This window comes from Cyprinus carpio, chromosome B12, assembly GCF_018340385.1.
Source record: "Cyprinus carpio isolate SPL01 chromosome B12, ASM1834038v1, whole genome shotgun sequence".
NCBI classification, from domain to species: domain Eukaryota; kingdom Metazoa; phylum Chordata; class Actinopteri; order Cypriniformes; family Cyprinidae; genus Cyprinus; species Cyprinus carpio.
In genome coordinates, this window is record NC_056608.1 from 8,932,843 (window position 1) to 8,948,526 (window position 15,684).

The 15,684-nt window shown below is 38.8% G+C and overlaps 1 protein-coding gene across 2 annotated transcripts; it reads left to right on the forward strand.

Annotated features, from left to right (window-relative positions):
• Positions 1-4,332: 4,332 nt before the first annotated feature.
• Positions 4,333-15,165, forward strand: LOC109084485 (sarcoplasmic/endoplasmic reticulum calcium ATPase 1). 2 transcript variants are annotated; one of them, XM_042735223.1, is made up of 24 exons: positions 4,333-4,633; positions 5,500-5,517; positions 5,648-5,730; positions 7,128-7,232; positions 7,353-7,491; positions 7,846-7,926; positions 8,028-8,113; positions 8,385-8,682; positions 8,874-9,040; positions 9,537-9,625; positions 9,737-9,839; positions 9,933-10,064; positions 10,161-10,277; positions 10,461-10,679; positions 11,196-11,307; positions 11,403-11,626; positions 11,727-11,947; positions 12,031-12,233; positions 12,325-12,410; positions 12,521-12,654; positions 13,350-13,467; positions 13,554-13,671; positions 13,943-13,986; positions 14,857-15,165. In XM_042735223.1, exons 1-23 carry the CDS (start codon positions 4,516-4,518, stop codon positions 13,945-13,947), a joined length of 2,976 nt encoding a protein of 991 aa, XP_042591157.1. In that variant the 5' UTR covers positions 4,333-4,515; the 3' UTR covers positions 13,948-13,986; positions 14,857-15,165. The 2 variants fall into 2 exon arrangements, with proteins under 2 accessions (XP_042591157.1, XP_042591156.1); XM_042735222.1 differs by lacking the exon at positions 13,943-13,986.
• Positions 15,166-15,684: the final 519 nt, after the last annotated feature.

The window sequence follows — 15,684 nt, forward strand, 5'->3', positions numbered from 1 at the left end:
AATATGTATATTTCTTTAATGCATTAAATTGCTTAAAGTTTATGGTTGAACTAAATAAACTGTTCATTTAACTCTGCATCTGAGTGCTTTCTCTCCTAGACCACATCTGACAGTGTTCTTAGTCAATATGTAAAAATGTTTATGTGTACAAGACTTGGCTTAAAAATCATTGGCCAAATCTATCAGATATATTGGATTGCACCTATTAAACAAACAAAAAGCTCTCCGAAGAGCAGACCTCAGTCCCAGGACTTGCACAGATGATCAGGAGCCAGAGAAGAGACACAGGAAAAAAACACTCTGACAAGTGTAACAGCCAAAATGAACTGGCACAAGATCCACACAGACAGGTCGAACAGAAGCAGAAATCGAGAGTCAAATGAAGCAGACAGGTGAAGTAACTAAACAGATAACAGGTCAGCAAGGGAGAGGGAGTGGGGTTCAAATGCACTGGGGAACAAACTGTGACATAAACAAAAACCACGTGCTCAAACCAACACCGAGACAAGACAGAAGTGCACATGGCAAAGAAAAACGAATAAGCCATGTGCTCAAACTGAAAAAAAAGGTGACAAACAAGTTAACGGAAAGGAAGCCATGCACTCACAACATGGAGCATGAGTGTCGGGATCCAGCAACAGGTCCTCAGCTATAACAGAAGTGTCCAGATCCAGATGCCATGTTCCGAACACATGACTGAAAAACAGAGCGCATTGCAAATAAACTGAGCCATATGCCATGTACTCCCACACAGAGAAAAGTACAAGATTCTCAACAGAACCAAGAGGGGAGCACATGGGCAGGCAAAAAAAGTCCTTCAGCCTTCCTTTACGGTTGTTGTAAAGCTAGATGAACAGGGAAATGGAAGAAGGACGATTCTGCATTCTCTAGAATCCCCTTTAGAGCCAGTTTGTTCTGTCACATGCAGGCAAGGAGAGTGGGGAGGATGCAGAGTTAAATTACCATATCAAAAGGGTAATAACTAAAATAAAATCATATAAGACAGAGCACACTTGGAGATTAAATGGAGACAGAAATCAAGAAGCAGACAGGTGAGGTTACAAACAATCAGGTAAACACAGGGTCTGGTTTTTAAACACAAAATACCAAAAACGGGTATAGGCAACCCTGCTCCTGGTTCTCCTCGTGCAGACTTCAGTTCCAACCCTGTTCCAAAACACCTGCTAGTTATTTTCAAGTTAACCTGAACACCTTGATAAGCTGGCTGAATCAGCTCACACTTATCAGCTTATATACTACAGTAAATTGAAAGTTTAGATGACTCACATCTCTTGGACCTATGTTTAGAATGCCTTTTAAAAAACATCTGAGGATGCACATTATGCAGTTAGTTCTTAGAGAGAATGTACAGAGCTGATAAACAAGCATATTAGCTATCACTCTGTTATGAAAGCCTGATATAACCAATCCAGGCTCATTGGAAAAATATGCATGGTGAAATTTCTACAAAATGATATTATGTGGCTTCCAGCACGATTCGCAACACTTTAAAGGTGAAATGTCCAGTGAGTAGCACTAGAAGCACTTTCAGTTTTACCCAAAACAGATTAATGTGAATCTGGCCATGTTTTATCGTCTTTGAAAATAATGTACCATCTATGTTAAAACAAATCCTAATCTAAATCTAACTGAAAGATTTGTGAGATATGCTGATACAACTTTAACTTGCTTCTAGAAGTCGTTTAGCTATTTAATCATGACTTGTGTCTCAACACATCGGAAAGTAGCAGTCAGACTGTAAATTCATTGAAAAGTGATCAGCTGTTTCCAAAAAAAGAGTGCATTTGAACATGCAGCTTTAAATATTTATAGTAAAGGTATGCTCCTCCTTTGGAAGGCTGCAGATCAGTGGTGCATTTCCCAAAAGCATTCCCTTAAAAAGTATTATACTTCAAGTTTATTTTATTAAGTATACTTTATGTAGCAAGTATACAGATATCAGTGTTCTAGTAGTATACTTGTAAGTGTACTGTTTCAATACTCCTTGGGACTAAACTGGCCCACTTTCTAGTATATAAAAGTATAAGTATAACAGTAGCAAACTTTGAGTACACAACTAGTTTACTTCTGTGTTTGTAGTTTGTACTGCAATTATACTAAAAGTGATCTTATAGGTATACTGATAGTTTACTAATTAAATACTTTGTACACTTTGAAGTATAGTCTCAGTAAACTACAAGTTTAGCAGTTTTATACTGCAAGTATACTCATAAGTTTTCTTTAAGTGAAATTTACATCATACTTTAAGTATACTACTATGTCACTATTTAGGTTTTAATTTGTATATATTTTGTTATAAGAATATCTGAACATACAAAGCCCATTTCTAAGAAGTATATCCTATTTTTAGTTTAAAAGAAGTATACTAATAGCACACTTGAATAAACTTCTTTTTCGTAAGGGTTAACCAACTGTGGTCGCAAGTTCCATTGAACTTTGTTAGTAACAACAGAACTTGTGACCATAGTCTAGTTGTTTTGAGAAACGCACCCCAGATAGTCATCCAGACAGTGAGAACATATAAAGAGGGCAACTCAGAACTATATAGGTCTATATGTTGGAGCAGGATTGGAACTGATGTCTGCAGGATGATAGCTCTCTAGGAGCAGGCTGGAAATCCCTGATATAGGTTGACAGAGACATACTCATGTGGCCTAGCAGTCTGATCAATTGAGATGCATTAAGTGTCCAACTGCTCTTCATTGAATTTCCCCCAATCTTCTTATTTTTTCTACATGGAAAAAGCATCCCCTTTGTTATAGCTGGAATCTGCATTTCATCCATCCTTTTCTCACTCCAAGGCTATGTTCCATTAGTATGTCTGTCATAAACATATATCAAATATTATTTAAGCTCAGAATTAGGTTCTGTAGACATTTACATTTAGTCATTTAGCAGACTCTTTTATCCAAAGCGACTTACGAATGGGGACAATTGAAGTGATCTTAACCACCAAAAGAGCAATAATATTCAAATGCTGTGACAAGTCTCAATTAGCCTAACGCAGTACACATAGCAAGTACAGTGCCCTCTTTCCACAAGAAAAACCCTTGGTAAATATGAGCAAAGGCAGATGTGAAAATAAATCTGCATTGTTTATCCTTTTGATCTTTCATTCAAAAAATGCACAAAATTCGAACCTTTCATTAAAGTGAAACAATTGAAAGTGGGGAGAAAATCTCATGATGAAATAAATGTTTTTCTCCAATGTATATACAATATATACCTATCTCCAATGGGTATATATACCCATTTGTTATTGATGTTGTAATTGCTGTGGGTTGTTCTCGCAGAATAAACCCCGACAGGGTGATCAGGACCCCGATGCGAAGCGGAGGCTCATCAAAAGATTCACACAGGCTCGTCAAAAGATTCCCCTGCTTTCATGTAAACCACTTTGAGAATCCAGAAAAGCGCTATATAAATGTAACTAATTAAATAAAGATGGAAGAGGTGTGTTTTAGCCATTTCTTGAAGATCGCTTGGGACTCAGCTGCTTGAATTGAGTTGGGCAGGTCATTCAACCAGGGCGGAACAGTTACTGTAAAAGTCTGTGAAAGTGATTTTGGGCCTCTTTGAGATGGTATCCAAATCTCATGAGAAACATAACTATTTTATGACGTGGAAATAACTCTCAGTGGCGCATAACCAGATGGCAAGAAAACAAATGAGACCATATATGAATTCATATTCATGAATTCGCCAAATGTGGTTACAAGTTGTCACAAGAGTGTGTTCGACATGAAATACTGTAAATATGTTTTCAGTAATTAGCCATGGATACTTAGTACCTAGTGATGGACTACATCATTAGTTTTCTAATCAGATCTTAATGCTAAGACAGATCTGAAAAGAATCATAGAAAATCATTGTGTTCTTGTTCAAGCCAAACCAAAGTGTGGATGCCAGTGTGACACTTTAAGCCTCCCATGTAACCACACTCCTCTAATGCTTGTTCCAAATTAACCTTCCAGCACTCCTCTAACTGCCCCCTCCCATCAGAGGCCACTTGGCCCATCACTCACTCTAGCTCTCTCACCTTCTCCACTCTCCCATATTCCACTGACCATGCATGTTCCAAAAACAGACCAACTTTTCATTTCAGTGCTACCCCCTACGTATGCTACTGCCTCATGCTCCTTGCCCACCAAATAACCCCCCACATCCTCAAGTCTGAGATGCCGAATACGTTCAACCCCTAGACTATAACTCGGCCCTGCAGAGCTATACGCAACTGATTGGAATTTTGGGGTGTGGCGACGGGCAACTTTGACCAATAGGGCAGCCGGCAGTAGTATAAAACACTGCACATGTGTGAATTTATTCGCTCTTTCTGTCAGTCCATCACTCCTGTGAGGAAGGGGTCCAAGTAACGGGGGGCAGATTTTGTAGTACAGAGAGCAACAAGAGCAATAGGGACAATCAATAAAAGGCACGGAAAGACCTGTTTAACTAAGCTTTTGCCACTCCTGAAGATCCTTCACCCCTGACAGGATGGAGGACGCCCATACCAAGACCCCGGCCGAATGTCTGGCCCACTTCACAGTTAGTGAAACCACAGGTCTTTCCCCGGATCAGGTCAAGAAGAACCTGGCTAAGTACGGCTACAACGGTGAGATTGATGAGATGTCTTGAAGACGCATGCAGGGTTTAATAGAAAGACAACCAAACACTCTGACTGGTGGACATGTCTCTTTTTTAGGAAGGCACAGAGATAGCATTACAATAGTGCTTTTGGTTAAACATTTTTAAATTGTGAAAACAGTAGATGCAATTGCATAGATTTTCTCAAACGTTCAGAATTTTCAGTGGGATTTCAAGGGACATCAACAGGTTGTGGTGCAGAAGCTGGGATTGAAAATAGAATTTGGCGGAGGGGGAGAAGGGAAGAAAGACAGGTGATGGCACAGCAGCCTTGCTTGGTTATTTGAGAGGCCTTATTAGATTAGCAGTATTACATGGCTGATGGGGGAAGGGAGATTCTTAGGTTCTGGCTGAAGTTGGCCTGGGTGATTAGATATATTACTGGCATTACCAAGTGATGATATACAAAACAGGCCCTGTTGTACAGAGACAACTTAGCATGCACAAGTCTTTTAAAAAAAATCAAATGTAATGATCCCAAGTGTTGGAAAACATCCCTTAATATTGAAGCTGGGACTGTACATGTCAGTGTTGATTGTAAACAGTTCATATTTTATAAATATGTTCATTCAAAATTGATACATACAGTGCAAAACATCTGTATAGCTGTTTTTGTGTGAGCCTGAACATGTTCTTTTTTTTTAAATGCCTCAACTTCCTTTTTCATATGTGTCATACAAAAATCAGCTGGAAATGTTATGGCCTAATAGCACCTCTGAGGTACAATGAAAGATTGGCCAGGGTAATGATGTTGTGCTGTCTTCAATTCTGGTCAGTTGTTCATTTTCTTTCTTTCTTTTTTTCTCTTGTCTCCGTCTATGCTTTGTTTCTCAGAGCTGCCAGCTGAGGAGGGTAAGTACACACATATTGCTAATAAAGTGACATCATGAGAAATAAATCAAGTCCATATTCACCAGCCACTAGGACATCAATAGAATCTTAAAATCTAGTAAGGATTGAACTAAATTCCCATTCGTTTTAGGAAAATCCATCTGGGAGCTGATCATTGAGCAGTTTGAAGATCTGTTGGTCAGAATTTTGCTGCTTGCTGCCTGCATCTCTTTCGTAAGTTACTGACAACTGGCAAATATACCAGCAACCACAGAGAAAAAATCAATACCCATGTTTGAGGTGTTCATCTAACTGTTGATATTTACTAAATATAAATATGAATATATATATTTTTTTTATTGAGCATAAAGTAAACATTCTAAAATGATTGGAGGTAAATCATATATAGAATCATATATTTTTTTTAGAAAAAATGAGTTCTCTAAATCGAGACCTTGTGTATGTACAAAACATATCAAACTCTTTGCTTCATGTGATTTAATCAGATCTGTCAGCATGTATTTTAAGCACACCCTTTAAACTTTAGTGTTGTGTGTACAGCTGTTGTGACAGTATAGGTTGCCATACTGCACTTCATGCTGTAACATACACCATGACCATTTATGGTGTTCCGCAACAAGGCACACATGCTAATTTGCCATTCAATTTAGCGTTACGGTTATGTGCAAAAGTCAACATAGTACTGAGAGCAGTACAGCATCAGCATTATGATATGTTGGTAGTATTACCTACTGCAATGTAGAATCAAATAATACCCTATAGAGATGATTGATCTTAATTTATTGTGCCAGGAAGCCATACAGATGGTGTTATTTATCTCACAGCTTTCTAAACAGGAAAGACTCCGTAAGGTGGATGTTTAGGGGGTTTAGCGGTTATTGGGAGGTTAGAGGTGAACATGGGGGGTATTAATGTCTGCCCCCCCTCCACACTGTGCCTCAACTAGCTGTTCCAATAGCCTTAGAAGGAAAATATTAAGGGGCTCAGAAGACGTGTGTGAGGGAGAAGGGGTTATTTTAAGAAGGACTCAAGTTGAAGACAGAAACTCTATCCTTTTGAAAGGTCAGGAGAGATGCATAAGTGAAAGCACAGCGAGAGTAGCTATAACAGCAGGTCTGTTGTGCAACAATATTGTGAAATAATGTTTTGACTGGTTTTTATGTATGTGTGCACTGCACAAGAGAAGAAATTAATGAACCAGGCCAATAGCATCATGAATTTCAGAAGTAATATTTAGGTAGGGCCCAGTAATCCACTAAGCCTTCCACTGATTAATAAATAAAAAAAGTTTATATGTAAGTACTTGGAAAATATCTTTAACTTCTCTAAAAGCTTTATATTAATGGTGTAATTGCCTATAAATTTTATTACACTTTGTAAGATTTAACTTCAGATTACTTTGTGTTTCCTCTCATCCTCCCATAAAACACTACTGAGTGTGGTAACATTATTTAGCAAAACTGTATACTGAAGTACTAAACTCTGTATTGAAGTACATTCAGAAATTATTTTAAGGACCTTTTTTAATATCTTCCATGGAGGATATATGTCTTATCAGGTCGATATGTACCTTGTGCTGGTCTCTAATGTCTCTCTTTGTGTGTTTTTAGGTCCTGGCCTGGTTTGAGGAGGGTGAAGAGACCGTCACTGCCTTTGTTGAGCCTTTTGTCATTTTGCTCATTCTCATCGCCAATGCCGTCGTCGGTGTGTGGCAGGTAATGCACTAAATACACAGATAAATGTAGACTTTACTGATTTCAAAAAGTAAATTAAGTGGATGCTTAACTCACTTGCATTTGTAATGTAAACCAAGCAAATGTCTGTCTGTCATTCAGGAGCGTAATGCTGAGAGCGCCATTGAGGCTCTGAAGGAGTATGAGCCTGAGATGGGTAAGGTCTACCGCTCTGACAGAAAGAGCGTCCAGATGATCAAGGCCAGAGAGATTGTCCCTGGTGACATTGTGGAGGTGTCTGGTATGTCTTTTTCACATGTGCTTTTTTTTACAGTCTCTTAGAAATACTTATTATTTTTTTATAAACGTTGCATTCAGTGCACAGTTTGCAGATTTTCTGTATGTCTAGAAGTCCCATGGTGACCTACTTTTTTTGTCACTATGTGCAGTATACAACAGAGCACAGTGCATAGAATACTATACCCACCACATACACTATAACCTTTGGTCCATAGCTAAATATATATTTTTAATATATAATTTTTTTCAATTTTCCTATAGGTCTGATTTTTGTTCAGGTTCTTTTTGTTGTAGCACTGGTCATGAATCATTAATGTTTTGCTACACTGCTAACTCATTCTTTCCTCTTCCCTAGTTGGTGATAAAGTTCCTGCTGACATCAGGCTTACTGCTATCCGTTCCACCACCCTTCGTGTTGACCAGTCCATCCTGACTGGTTAGTGCTTTTAACAGTGTTCACCTCTACTCTCTGTATATTTATTGTGTATTATATTTTATTGTAATTGTATTTATAAATATGGTCAACTCTTTGTACAGGTGAGTCCGTCAGTGTGATCAAGCACACCGATCCTGTCCCAGACCTTAGAGCTGTCAATCAGGACAAAAAGAACATGCTTTTCTCTGTGAGTTTTCATCCACACACTCCTCCAACTACTCATCAATTGGTTTCAAATCATACCTCAATACACACAAGTTTCTGGAAAAAAGTTCCTATCAGATAATGATAGCTCTAACCTTAACCCAACTCCTAACATGGTAACTGTGATTTTGCCCAGTAGAATGGGTTTTTGGAACTGAAACAACAAACGTAATCATAAACCTAACTATTAACCCCAATTTCGGCCTGATCATAAAGTCTTCATGGTAGAAAGAAGTCTCCTTTTCCACCTATAGGGCACAAACATTGCTGCTGGCAAGGCTATTGGAATTGCTGTCGCTACTGGTGTATCCACTGAGATTGGTAAGATTCGTGACCAGATGGCCGCCACAGAGCAGGAGAAGACCCCTCTGCAGCAGAAACTGGATGAGTTTGGTGAGCAGCTCTCTAAGGTTATCTCTCTGATCTGCGTCGCTGTCTGGATGATCAACATCGGCCACTTCAATGACCCCGTCCATGGTGGATCCTGGATCCGTGGCGCTGTCTACTACTTCAAGATCGCTGTTGCTCTGGCTGTAGCTGCTATCCCTGAGGGTGAGCATGATTACAACTCCCAAAGTTAATTATGTAATTCCCACTACACACAATATTATGTCCAGAACAGGGCTAAAAGCTTGACCTTTAGTCTATACTTTATATAAAGCATAGTTACTGAATCTAAACCTTTTGAGATTATCAATATTATTAAAAGATATTAATCCAACCATAAACTGTACTGTCATCAGGTCTGCCTGCTGTCATCACTACCTGTCTGGCTCTTGGTACCAGACGTATGGCCAAGAAAAATGCCATTGTCCGTTCACTGCCCTCTGTGGAGACCCTGGGCTGTACTTCTGTCATCTGCTCTGACAAGACTGGCACCCTGACCACCAATCAGATGTGTGTGACCAAAGTAGGTGTTCCCCTATCTTTATGTATTGTACACACATCAACTAGGAAATAATGAAGCTATCGCTAATACTAATATACTGTAATCCTAAAGGTGAAGTGTGTAATTATTTCACAGAGGAAATACTCTCTTCCCAGTTTAAACTGCTGAAACAGCTGTAAGCCATTGGTAGGCTGACTTTCAGAGTTCACTTTCAAAACATTGCTAAGATAATATCATTTAAGCTTCTTTAGGCTCAAATGGCAACTTCAGGATCAACCAAGTTTGAGAGTTTGGGGAATGACAATTTATTAATTTATTTTCCGAAAAAGGGCAGATTGGAAGGGGAAGTAGGTGTGTTTGGAAAAAAGCACGTTATTTTCGTAATTTGTTTGGGTGCTCAAAGTGGTGCTGAAATGACACACTTAACCTTGGGTATAAGTCTTGTGCATGTATACATTTATATTAATAATGGGATATTTTCACTTGCACACTAAGATGAAATTGTGTGTTATTACAGATGTTCGTCATTGATAGAATTGATGGTGATCACGTTGAACTTGACTGCTTTGATATCTCTGGCTCCAAGTACACACCCGAGGGTGAGGTGTAAGTACACAATTCCCTAGTTGGGAACTTCCCCTAAAATGCTCCTTTTTATTATCAGGCTATCAGCATGTCAGAGTCACAAATGTAATCTGAGTGGCATATTTCTCCTAGCACAAAGTCGGGTGCTCGTGTTGACTGCGGTCAGTATGATGGTTTAGTTGAGTTGGCCACCATCTGCGCCCTCTGCAATGATTCCTCCCTTGACTACAATGAGGTGAGAGATACATGCTCTTTCATACTTCATTCTTTTGTTCTCTTTTCTATGTTTGTCTGAAGACAAAATCTGTCATATTCCTCTGTGTTACAGTCCAAGAAGATCTATGAGAAGGTCGGTGAGGCCACTGAAACCGCTTTGTGCTGTTTGGTTGAGAAGATGAATGTTTTTAAGACCAATGTCAACAACCTGTCCAAGATTGAGAGAGCAAATGCCTGCTGTAGTGTAAGTAGAGATGTAAACCTTCTTAAAACATCAGTAATGTAGCTTGGCACTGATAGCTCTGTAACTCAAATTTGTTTCCATTTTTATCCTGTGTAGGTTGTTAAGCAGCTGATGAAGAAGAACTTCACTCTGGAGTTCTCCCGTGACAGGAAATCCATGTCTGTGTACTGTACCCCTACCAAGGGTGATGCAGGTAGCAAAATGTTTGTTAAGGTATGTGTCCCACTCAAAAAAGTACCATGGTTTCTTGGAAGCTTCTTGCAAATAACATGGTATATGAAAGTAATATTATTTGTAAGGATTTAAGAAGTAAATGATCACAAAAAAAAAATTCATATTGATGGGGATCTTCAACAAAATAGATGCATTTCATGACTCCTCATTCTGTTAATATAGGGCGCTCCAGAGGGTGTGATTGACAGGTGTTCCTATGTACGTGTTGGTTCTACTCGGGTACCCCTGACTGGTATTGTAAAAGATAAGATCATGTCCGTCATCAAGGAGTGGGGTTGTGGCCGTGACACTCTCCGTTGCCTGGCTCTTGCCACCCGAGACCATCCCCTGAAGGTTGAAGAAATGAACCTTGAGGACTCTACTAAATTTGCTGACTATGAGGTGAATATGAACAACATAACACCTTAATGAATTTCATCTATTCATTCTCCCATGTCTGGCTGGTGAAGCTTATTGCCCAGCAAGTCTTACTAGTTAAACTAGCTAGTAAGGCTGCCAGCATCAAAAAACATTCTATATCAGACACTTTGGATGTGGCTGCTCAGCTTTTCCTCTTGTTGAATATATTTGGCCAGAATCTCATGTTAAAAAATTATAGCCTACTATTTACAGGCTATTTAAGACAATGTTAAGTCTAGACTAAATGCTGCACTCCAACCTACACTGGTTTGCCTGCACTATTCCCTGGTTTCTAGAGTAAAGAAAATGCTGTACTCACTCGAAGCATAGACTGTATCCAAACAATCACAATTATAATATCAATATGGATAATATAATAGCAAAATATGGAGATATTCGACAGTGACGATATCCTCCTGCTATGGTGGTACAGCATAAGGTTTAATAAATGCTAAGCTACATGAAATCTTTGTCTTATTACTTTCCTGTCTTGTTCAGACTGACTTGACCTTCGTTGGCTGTGTCGGTATGTTGGATCCCCCCCGTAAAGAGGTTACTGGCTCCATTGAACTGTGCAGGGCTGCTGGCATTCGTGTTATCATGATCACTGGTATGCTGTTTATCCATCCTTTTATCAATCATCTCCCTCAACCTTTTAATCTTTAATTGTTGCAAGACCTGACACCTGTCCACAAAAACCCTCAGGTGACAACAAGGGCACTGCTGTGGCCATCTGCCGTCGTATTGGTATCTTTGGTGAGGATGAGGATGTAACTGGCAAGGCTTACACCGGCCGAGAGTTTGATGACCTGCCCCGTGGCGAACAGAGCGAAGCTGTCTGCAAGGCATGCTGCTTTGCCCGTGTTGAGCCCTCCCACAAGTCTAAGATCGTTGAGTTCCTGCAGGGCTACGATGAGATTACTGCTATGGTGAGACATAAGTACACTTTACAAGCCAGCTTCCACAACACCATATTGCATGAAACCCTGCCTTTAAGATAATTTAGTAATGCTGTTATCTTTCCTTCAGACTGGTGATGGTGTCAATGATGCCCCTGCCTTGAAGAAGGCAGAAATTGGCATTGCCATGGGCTCTGGCACTGCCGTTGCCAAGTCAGCCTCTGAGATGGTCCTGGCCGATGACAACTTCTCTTCTATTGTGGCTGCCGTTGAGGAAGGCAGAGCCATTTACAACAACATGAAGCAGTTTATCCGTTACCTGATTTCTTCCAATGTTGGAGAGGTCGTCTGGTGAGAATCCATGGCCTTGTTTAATGTACTCATGTACAGTATGCTCGCGCTTGACATTCTTCTCGTCTCCTCTTTTCTGATAGTATTTTCCTGACTGCTGCTCTCGGTCTGCCTGAGGCTCTGATCCCAGTCCAACTGCTGTGGGTGAACTTGGTGACTGATGGTCTGCCCGCCACTGCCCTGGGCTTCAACCCCCCTGATCTTGATATCATGGGCAAGCCTCCCCGCTCTGCCAAAGAGCCCCTGATCTCTGGCTGGCTGTTCTTCAGATACATGGCCATTGGTGGTTGGTACCCTTGTTACTTCTGTGGGATGTCAGCTTACTCAAGTTCTCTATGTGAGTTTTGGTGTTGGTCTTATGAATTGACTGTCCTCAGGTTATGTTGGTGCTGCTACTGTGGGTGCCGCTGCCTACTGGTTCATTTATGATGTGGAGGGCCCTGGGGTCACCTACTACCAGCTGGTGAGCAATATCTCCATCATATTATTATTTATTATTGTATTTATCACACATGGAAAGGAAGTTCCTTTGAAACATCTGTTCACGCCTGCTAAATTCTCTTCCTTCTATAGTCTCACTTCATGCAGTGCCATGAGGAGAATGAGGACTTCGTTGGCATTGACTGTGAGGTGTTTGAGGCTTCTTCACCCATGACCATGGCCCTGTCTGTCCTGGTCACAATTGAGATGTTCAACGCTCTCAACAGGTTTCATCTTAACTGCAGTTTTATTACATCAAACATGATTTTTTCTTGAAGTTGCAGCTCTTGTTACTCAATGGCTATATTCCAAAATCTAGTGAGCCTCCTTGCTAATCTAAAGTCTTAAGGCAGTATGTTAACCAAAAATTTCCTTATAGTAACTCTAACTGATTTGTAATGTTCTTCACTGACAGCAACTTTCTTAACAGTAACCTTTATGTATCACTAAAATAGTAACTTGTGAAGAGTGTGTACAGTGTAATAACATTTTTCCTCGACTCTGTCTAGCATTACAGCCTTAAAATTTAGCGAAAAAATTGCATCTTAAATGAGCGCCCTACACAGCACCCATTTTTTAAGGCCACCACAACACAGCACCTACAATATAGCAATTAAATTTTTTAACATTTATCTATGTTATACATTTGGCACTAAGTGTATTTACTGCGTGTATTTACTCGATAAATTAAAACACAGAATTTCACAAAAATAAATAAATCAATTCCCAAGAAAAATTTTTAATACTTCAAAATCGAAATACGATTCCAAGTGATCAGAGGTCACACGTTATTGACAGGTGTAACTGAGGCCAGTGATCCCATATAATACTGTCAGGTTATGCAACTGAGCTAATTTGACCCTGTGACTGATAATAAAGACAATAAGGGTTTTTCTCTGTGTTTCTATGTATTTCTCAATAGCTTGTCTGAGAATCAGTCCCTGTTGCGCATGCCTCCATGGAGCAATTGCTGGCTGGTGGCTGCCATGACCCTCTCCATGTCCCTCCACTTCATGATCCTCTATGTGGACCCTCTGCCCGTACGTCTCTCATCTTTATTTCATCCTGTTCTTTATATTTGACTATATCTCTTACACTGGCCCCTACTTTCCTTTTCCTATTACAGATGGTTTTCAAACTAACTCACTTGAACGTGGAACAGTGGATGGTGGTACTGAAGCTTTCTTTCCCTGTTATCCTCATTGATGAGGTGCTGAAGTTTTTCGCCCGAAACTACCTGGAGGGTAAGTTCTCAAACATATGTAAATATGCATGTACCCGAACTACATTCATACTTATACTCTATTAAACACTTTCTGATTTGTTTCTATGAATGAAACTTAATATAATTTCTTCCTTAAACTTACATTTTTCTATTTATTATATATTAATTGCACTTAATATTTTCTTCATATAACTTGTTTGCACTAAAAAGTTCCACACTATTCCTTATTTTCTCTTATCTCTCACACTCATTTCATTTATTTCACACTAACCTAATATATTCATTTCTAGCCTAAACAGTCCTCACCTCCCAGTTTTCAAGTAACAGAAGCAAGGTATCCAGTAATAGCCATGGTGTACTGTCTTTATGGATGTCTACATGTCTCTATCCTTTTGCATGTTTACTGTTTTGGTTGGTGTTGCTTTGAGGGAACATGTGGTCTTAAACATGTCTGGGATTCAGCCATGCATGCATGGAACGCCAGTGAAATTTATGCTGAACTTTCCACTTGTCTTCCCTTGTATTGTCAGCCCAAAAGAAAACCTGGCTTATTTCTACTAATGGAGATATTTTATTTCCTATAATATAAACTAACTTCTTGCTGAAGTGCATGGTAAATATTTGTTGTGGATAAACAATGTGCAACCCTCTGCATAACCCTAAAATCTGATTAACTGAGAGGAATGTTGTTTCGGGAACCGTTAAGGATGATCCAGGAATGTCCTGTTTGGGTAAATCATGTTCCAAGAACATGTTCTGCAAGTTAAATGCAAATATATTATTTTTGTGAAGTTTCAAGATACAGTGTTGTGAATTATTACATTAGTTTATATTACAATACTATGTATTGTAATTTAAGGAAATGTGGATGTTAAGATCAAATAAAGATGAAATGGATACTTAACAAACAGATGCAATTGTGAACATGCTAATTTTTTATAGACAACTTTTACTTTAATAAAAAGCACTTGCTTATATTAATACTTGCCACTATTAAATAAGAAAAGCGCTTTTTTTTTTTGTATTGTTTTGCAATGCATTAATAAAATGATGCTTTGCTAAATATGGCAATTTTGTATAGTGACGTGTGTATTAAGATACGTATCGTGTTGTGAGGTAGTAGACCAAAAATCATGTTTAATGCTGCTTAGCATTTGCTCAGTGTTCTTATTTTTATTAAAACTCATCTTTTTGTGATTCCCAGCTAAAGCATGAAATGTAGAGACAACAACGTGGGAGTGAAAAAAAACAGGAGATGAAGAAAAGAACAGCAAGAGTAAATAAGGAAGAATGGGAGAAGAGTGTATTTACATCCGCTGAGAAAGAAGCTCTCATGAGCCCATCTGCAGAATGGAGAGCACAAAATATATATTAAAAAAAAAACATACAGAATACTAAGTTTAGTGACAGATGAATATATAGGTCAGCCCTTCCAAATTAGTGTTTGAATGATGAATTGTTTTATTCTTAAATGGACAATAAATGTGTATTAAACATTTTTGTTAAAATTGTATACCATTTTACAGTCTCCATTTTATTTCTCTTCATTCTATTTCTACATACAGTATACATACCTGCAGTTTTGTGTTTTTAATTCCATTCCTTAATTACCTCCTAGAGGCATTTCCCCCAATTAAGTCATGAACATAACAATTACTTGTTAATCAATAAAAGTAATTTAATTGGATTTAATATTTGGTATGAATTCTCTTCATGGAAGATGCAGTTGTTTACACAAATGGATTTACATGCCTTTGCTGCATTGGTGAAGTGAAGATGTTGGGTTTAAAAAAAGAAAAAAAGAAATCACTTTACACATTAACCTGTTAACTTGAATCCTACTTTTGGACCCAAGAAATGGCATAACAAAATTAAAATGGATGTAGCTCACAAAACCATTACATTAGCATAAAACACACTACTTATAAGAAATATTTGGCTACAAATCATTTTTTTACAAACTGCTCACATCCATCTGAACTAGAATGAGCTTTTTTCAAACATTTCAGCATATTTTCCATTGTATTAGTAC